General features: G+C 43.0%; 1 protein-coding gene across 1 annotated transcript; it reads left to right on the forward strand.

Moving 5' to 3' along the window:
* Nucleotides 1-382: 382 nt before the first annotated feature.
* Nucleotides 383-4,587, forward strand: LOC149145837 (uncharacterized). Its single transcript, XM_089452574.1, has 3 exons — nucleotides 383-440; nucleotides 2,129-3,585; nucleotides 3,895-4,587. The coding sequence occupies exons 1-3, from the start codon at nucleotides 383-385 to the stop codon at nucleotides 4,585-4,587; spliced, it is 2,208 nt and encodes a 735-aa protein (XP_089308700.1).
* The last annotated feature ends 3,755 nt before the right edge of the window (nucleotides 4,588-8,342 follow it).

Consider the following 8,342-nt stretch of genomic DNA (forward strand, 5'->3'; position numbering starts at 1 on the left):
TTTCACACAGAAAATCCTTAAGAGAAGCCGAGACAGAATTATGGTATCTCACTTTCCCCTGCACAGCCGAGAGCGAAGAGAGCGCACTCTGGACAGAGGTGAAACCTCTGCAACTCCTCACAAAGCCAGAATTGGGCACCTTTCCACCATTATCACCAGAATTCATAACAATACTCCACGCTTTCCAAACCTGGAGCCAATGCTCCATTAAGTAGACATCCGCTTGGAACTGTCTGGAACCAGACAGAGCATCTCCCGTTGATTCAGAGTACAGGGCGCTTAAATTCGCCATGCTTAAACCCATCTCCCACATTCCTTGCCGTCTCCTCAGCATTTAAAGACTTTAATGCTTAGCAGAACCGTCCTGTCTAGCCACCGGATGATGCAAGCTGCCCGATGCAACTTGTTCAATCGATCCTCAAGTTGCCACCCGCATCCGGGTAAACAAAATATTATTATATAAATGTATATTTTAATAATATTTGGGCATTGGATCAATAAGTTTAGATATTTTAAAAATTAAAATATTTGTGTAAGTTTTAATGATTTTACATAATTATGTATAGATTTTTATTATCATTATTTTATGATTATTTAAATTTTGTATAGTTATAGGACTCACCACCATAATTACCATTCATTATATATATACACTGGCATGAAAGCTTTGACTCGGCAGAAAGGTCATATTATAACAAAGGATGCGTAAGCAGGCTCGACCATGGGGAGAGAGTGCAAAAGCACACTCGACTGATAAAAAAAAATCAAAAAATCACTTGAACATAACAAAGAGGTAAGTACTTCCCTCCGAAAGTAAAAGAGGTTATCCATAATTAGGGATAGATTAGTCTTTAATTGTATCTCAACAACATAAATTTGAGAAATTCCTCATTTTCGCGTTGCCGACCTTCCTTCGTTGTACCTTCCTTTCTTGTTCGGGCCCAATAGGGGGACCTAACCGCTACGGGTCAATGGACTACTTATGGACTTATTCTTATCTATTTCTTAGACGAGGAATGCAACATTTAATATGTATTCCTAAATTTTTATATTAAAAATTATTAATCCAGACATTTATTATAAAAAATACAATAACACTTTCTATTTTTTTTTTCATTTTAATTTTTAATTATATTAATTAATTTAAATATTTCATATTAAAATAATGGACATTTTATTTTTATTTTTAAAATTTCAAACATTAAATTACATCTTAACGAATCTCATACCATAAAACGTTACCGGTTAATAATACAAAAACATTATCAGTTATGAAGAGCTTCTCGAAGAAGAGAATTGGATTTCTCTAAGGGTTTTACTTTATGCCTGGCAATTTGGGTTCACGCACAAATTTGTGCCTAATTTGTGAGAGATGTAAGAAAACCATCGAATTTGTTTTGTCAGGCCTTTCATGCAAAAGCTTAGCCTTAATGCCATAGGGGAAGGCCACCGTTATTTACCTCTCAAAGCTATCTAGAAATAGGATGGCAAGGACGGAATTTTGAAATTACTTATATATGGCATTTTATATATTAGTGATACTAGAAATAGGATGGCCAGGACGGAATTTTGAAATTACTTATATATGGAATTTTATACATTAGTGATATGTATTTATTAAGGGTTTTTGGTATTTTCTAAAGAATTTTCTTTTTTTTAACATTTTATATGATTGATTTTTATTATTGTTTTTTATAATGAATTTTTATTTATTTTTATTTGGATTGAAAATTCAAAATATTCCATTAAGATATGATATTTTGAATTTGATTGTTGTTTCAATGGCAATGTTGTGGATGAAAAACAATTATTATTAATTATTATTTATTTTTATTGATTTCTATTATTGTTTTTTATAATGATTTTTATTTGGATTGAAAATTCAAAATATTTCATGAAAATATGGTATTATGAATTTAATAGTTGTTTTAATGTTAGTCTTGGATGAAAAACAATTTATTTTATATTATGGGATATTTCCAATATACAAAATGTATATTGAATCTAAATGTCCTATAAATTTTAGCCGTAGGTAAACATTATTAATGAATGTTCTCTAGTGCTTAGGAGAACGGAGAGCGCGACGGCTAGGGTTCTGATAACAGCATTGACGGCATAGCCTGCACAGTTCAGGATCCATTCACACGCCTGACCCAAAACCCTGTTTCGAAACAGCGTTGCAGGGTTCTAGTGCAGTACAATGGAATCTCCCCAGGGGGGGCGTCAGAGCCCTCCCCCAGAGCAAATACCTCGCAGCACGGACCTGAGCAGACAATTGTATTTGGGTCTATTGATGAGGAAGTAATAAACAAAGAGAATAGGCAACAACACGGGCACAAGGAGGTAGGCGGTCGGAAGGACAAAGCCAGCGTCACACAAGGTAGAAAGGAAAAACCAGAAGAAGTTCCGAAAGTCTCTTCGACTACATGCAAGCCTATAGCTACAGAACGACCCAGAATAGAGCTGCCCGGACATAAGATTGACAAACAAATCGAATACATGAGGAATCATGCCCTTATTGGGAAATTTATAGGGTTCTGGCCGACAGAAAAAGCCTTATATGGTTGGATTTCGGCGAAGTGGAAACCCAAAGGAGATGTTACTTTGCAGCTAGGGCCGAAAGGCTTCTTCACTGCGATTTTCTTCTGTCTTGAGGACAAATATATAGTTCTGGGAGCAGGGCCCTACTTTTTTAACTCAGCGGGTCTGTATTTGAGGGAATGGATACCAAGATTTAACCCGGATAAGGAAGATCTCACCTGGGCGCCAGTCTGGATCAGAATGTACTCACTTCCAGATGAATATTGGGACGAAGACATTCTCAAAGATATAGGAAATGGATTGGGGGAATACATCAGAGCGGCAGAAGAGACAACAATGCGCAGATATACTTCCTACACTCGCATCTGCGTCTTCATGCGCCTGGACGAAGCTTTGCCAGAATCGGTAAGTCTCTCTCACCGTGACGAAGAGTGGATTCAACCTCTTGATTATGAGCACGTCCCTTTTCGTTGCCGAAAATGCCATGCTCTCGGGCATCTATTCAGGGACTGTCCCCTGAATGCCAAAGACAATGCTCCTGATCCCTCAGAAACCCTAACCCAAGATGGCTTCACCAAAGCCCCTAGCCGAAAGCGAGCGCACAAAAAACCCACAAATGGGAATAAGCCCCAGCAAGACAATGCCCATGGCCCAGCTACAAAGAACAATTTTGAAATTCTTGCTCAGACCTCGGAAGAGCAACCCCCGATCTCCAAGCCTAGCCCTGCTCCTCCTTCTTCCTCTTCCCAACCCCCTCCTACAGCCTCCCCCTCTAAACTTCAAATCCCCAATGTCATTCCAGCAAACCCCAAAGAAGGACGAAAAGAGTCGGCAGGAAAAAAAAATGATATGGAAGTTGATGGAAATCTAGATCCCCTTCAAAGCTCAGAGATTAACATGGAAGGAAGCAGCCAAGTGCAACAGATGGATGAAGAACCAGAAAGCATAGATCTGAACGGTCTAGACATTCTGGAACTAGAATTAGCATGCAAAAAGAAGGCATACGACAGTATCCTAGAGATTCAGCTCAACAAGCTGGAAGTGGTCATTTCAAGGGCCTACCAACAGCAATAGTTAGGTATCCAGCCAGGAAGCCACTGGGATGGAAGCCTTCCCCCAAAAGATACCAAAAAGAGACGAAGAAGAACGGATCTTCAACGAACAATCGAGATTGGGAAAATCCTGGTAGACTCAGGCAGGTATGCTAAATTGACGAAGTACTATAAACCCTCTATTAATAGTTGAACCATGAAGCTTGTATCATGGAACCTAAGGGGGCTCAATAGCCCAGGAAAACTCAGAATGTTAAAAAACATGATTAAAATGGAAAAGCCGCAACTATGCTTTCTCCAGGAAACCAAGTGTAACAGCTCTACATTAGGCAGCATCCTCTCCAAAGCATGGCCAGGCTGTCAATCGGTGGCGGTGGATGCATCTGGCGCTTCGGGGGGGCTTGCCATTGCATGGAACACACAAGCGTTAACTCTCTCTGATTTTCACGCTTCTCATCACCTCATCCAGGCTGCCTTCCATATTCTAGGCACGAATATTCATGGAAACCTATCAAATGTATATTTCCCGCAGGATACAGGAAGCAAAATCGCTCTTCTCAACACCATAGAAGCTTTGAATAACAACAGGAGGCATCCGCTCTGGATTATTGGAGGGGATTTTAACATGATCACCAAGCTGGAGGAAAAGATTGGGGGGAGAAATAGAATGGAACAGGAGAACACCCATTTCAAGGATTTCATTCAGAACACCTCTCTCATAGATGTGCCTTTTTGTAACGGCACTTTTACTTGGAGCAATCGCAGAGCAGGAAAACATCAAATTGCCTCCAAACTGGATCGTTTCCTCATATCAGATAATGCGGTTCACCTCAGAGGAGACATTTCAGCTGCTATTCTTCCACATACAGGTTCGGATCACTGGCCTATTGCCCTCCAATGGCAAAGACCAGGCGACTTAACTAGAAGACCCTTCCGCTTCGAAGAGTTCTGGCTCTCACATCCATCGTTCAAAGACTTTGTCAAATCAACTTAGACGTCCTTCATTCCGTCAGAAGGCTCCAAGATGTACCAGTTCCAACAGAAGCTCAGGTATTTAAAAAATCATCTAAAGCGTTGGAATAGGGAGACCTTTGGAAACATCTTTAAGGCGCAACATGACCTAAAAAAGGAACTGATAGAACTCCAGCAAAAAATAACTACAGAGGGTCACTCTGAGGGAACTCTGGAGCAGGAGCAACGCATCCACAACCAACTGGAGGAAAGGAGGAAGCAGGAGGAAATATATTGGAAGCAAAAATCCAGGATCAGATGGCTGAAGGAAGGTGAGCGAAACACCAAATTCTTCCACCGAACCACTGTTCAACGAAGAATGCATAACAACATCCCTTTCATTCAAAAACAAGGGGGGGGAAAAGTAGAGAAGCATGAGGAAATTGAGGAGGAGTTCCTTAATCACTTCAAACATGTTCATCAAGAGCCCGAGGGAGACAGGCGACCTGCAATTGAAAGAATCACTAATAATGTGCCAAAGCTCATCACGGAGGAACATAATGAGCTTCTCCTTCGCCCTATTCTGACACAGGAGGTGGATGCGGCCATGTCCCAGCTTAAGGAAGGAAAAGCCCCTGGCCCGGACGGATTCACCACTACTTTCTTTCACACCTTCTGGGAGCTGATAAAACTGGAGGTATGGCAAATTGTAGAAGAATCAAGAGCTCTCCATTGGCTGCTTCCCTCTCTCAATTCAACCTTCATTGCCCTTATACCAAAAGAGGAGGATTCAATCACCCCTGACAAATATAGGCCGATTGCTCTTTGCAACGTTATTTACAAAGTCATATCCAAAGTTATCGCAAACAGGTTAAAGCCCCTCTTGCCACTGCTCATCTCTCCGGAACAGTCTGGGTACGTGGAAGGGAGACAGATCATGGATGGCATTCTTCTCACGCACGAGATCATACACTCCCTCAAGCAATCCAAGCAGGCAGGTATGATTCTTAAGCTGGATCTTTCTAAGGCTTTTGATAAACTCAACTGGACTTACATTCAGCAAATGCTAACTGCCTTTAGATTCTGTTCTATGTGGATCCTCTGGATCATGAGTCTTATTACATCCACACATTTCTCCATCCTTGTGAACGGAATCCCCTCCCACCCTTTCAAACCATCCCGAGGAATCAGGTAAGGTGATCCCCTATCCCCCTTCCTCTTTGTTCTAATGGTTGAATGTCTGGGTCATCACATTAAACACGCCCTCCACTCTCAACAGCTCAAAGGTCTTTCCGTTCACAACACCCCTGCAACTTCTCATCAGCAGTTTGTTGATGACACCATGCTATTTGGCTACCCTTCTGTCCAGGAAGCCTCCTGCTTCAAAGCCCTGCTCAATGATTTCTCTGAAGCCTCTGGAACCAGCGTCAATAGCTCCAAATCGCAGATCTTCTTCTTTCACACTCCTCCAGTTGTTAAGACAGTTGTTGCTCGTATCCTGGGATTCCCCACTGCCACTCTCCCCTCTAAATACCTTGGAGCCCCCCTTACTGCTTCAGCCATAAAGCATTCCTCATGGCGAACTCTCATTGAGAAGCTCGAATCCCGTCTTAACCTTTGGACGCATAGAACTCTGAATTTGGCCAGTCGTGTAGTGCTCATAAAGTCAGTCCTTCAGGCAATGCCGCTTTATCTGTTCTCAATCCTAGCAGCGCCGAAATGGGTTCTAAAAAGAATCAGGAATCTTCAGCGTGGATTTCTATGGGGCAACATGGCAACTAATCGCAAATGGGCTCTTGTAAAATGGACCACCGTCTGCATGCCCAAAGATAAAGGGGGCATTGGGCTGAGAGACCCAGTGCATAGCAACTCCATCATGAGCACTAAAATTTGGTGGCAATGGCTCACTAACCCAGAAAAACCTTGGGTCAAAATCTGGACGGCCAAATATGCCAATAACAGACCTCAGGAAGAGCTCATCAGGTTCACTCCCAATGACAAAGGCTCGCTAATCTGGAATGCAGCCAAACAACACTTCCAGTTAATTCAACAACATAGTTTTTGGGAAGTGAGAGACGACAGAACTGCTAGATTCTGGACAGATGCATGGAACCAAATGCCAAAGCTCAGCCGCATTCTTCATCCACCTCCGGAATTCAATGGGGAGGAGCAACAGCAAGAAAATATCCGACAGTATTGGACGCAGGAGACGGAGCATGGATTCAGGAAATGGAAACAGGGTAATCAGTTAATCAACAATACAAATCATCGGATTGTTGAGGAGTTGGAGAAGGAGTTACGGAAAAGAAGCATTAGACATGACGAAGGCAGAGACATTCTTCGATGGGGGTATCAACCAAAAGGTGCCTTTACCACATCTGAGGCCTATAAAATCATATGCAACATCCCTACCCCCCCTGACCCAATCTGGAGCAAAATCTGGGGTCTCGGATCCTGGCCCAAAGTCTCATACTTCCTATGGTTGGTTGGACATCAAAGAATCCTCACATGGGACAAACTTAGGAGCAGAAACTTTCACGGTCCCTCCATTTGTTATAATTGCAATCATAATGAGGAAACTCTCCAACACCTCCTGGACACCTGCCCCCTAGCCAATCAGCTATGGGAAAAGGTGAGCTTTAGATGTCAAAGAAGGTGCAGAATGGAGAACGACATCACCAACTCTTTAAGACACTGGCCACAGAATCCATACAAAAGTGAGCTTCTCAACTATTTGTGGAACATAATCCCAGGGCTCATCCTCTGGAGCATCTGGAAGGAAAGGAACAAACGCATATTCAAAAACCAACGATCTCCGATAGAAAATATTTGGAATAGGCTCTGTGGGAATCTCAAAGAAACGCTGCTGCTCCGAACTTGGACACAGGAGGATTTTCCAACTCTAAACAATGAGAAAGCCATTCTAGACAATTGGCAACTGCATCTACCTCAGGGACTACACAATAACGGCCCTTCTAAAAGCAGCATCATAAACAAGGACACCTGGACTGCTCCCCCTAAGCATTCCTATAAGCTCAATTTCGATGGTGCCTCCAAAGGCAATCCTGGAATGGCCGGTTTTGGTGGAATTCTAAGGAATCATGAAGGCACTCCCCTGCAGCTATACTTTGGGAACATTGGATGGGATACCAATAACTCAGCTGAGCTAGAAGGACTTTGGCAAGAGCTCCCTCTCGCCTGGAAACTTAACTTTCTACCCCTGGTAGTGGAAAGAGACTCCCAGATCCTTATAAATATGGCCGAGCACCTCCTGAATGGATCTCAAGCAAGGAAAATTGCCACCGGCTGGAGGCTCGAAGCAAGGCTGGAAGCCATCGAACAAGCGCTCCGTAGCAACAGAGCCATTACCTTCAATCATATAAAAAGGGAAGGCAACAAGGTTGCTGACCTCCTTGCCAACATAGGGGTGGAAAACGAGAATACCCTTCTCACAGGAAACATGAATATTATACCAAATAATGTCCAGGCACAGGAATGCGCTAGCCTGGTCCAAAGTGATGCTGCTTCCCCGGATGCGGGTGACAAGATGGACGGGACGCGTGTTTAAGGAGGGACACATGCAGGCCATGTGCTGCCTCAAGGATCAAGCATGCGAGCTGATATGTCGCTGGCCGCCAAGGAATAAAAGAATGGGAGTTCTTCAGAAGCAATTCAATGCTCTGTCCGAACCACTGGTTCGAATGAAGCAAGCAGTAATGGCAGACGGGATTCGAGGTGGCAGTGAGGAGGTTAAAAAAGGTGGTGGGTCTGCTCTCCATGCACCGGTTCACGCTCAGT

Source organism: Pinus tabuliformis, chromosome X, assembly GCF_031772625.1.
Source record: "Pinus tabuliformis cultivar Carrire ecotype Pingquan chromosome X, CPIR1, whole genome shotgun sequence".
NCBI classification, from domain to species: Eukaryota; Viridiplantae; Streptophyta; class Pinopsida; order Pinales; family Pinaceae; genus Pinus; species Pinus tabuliformis.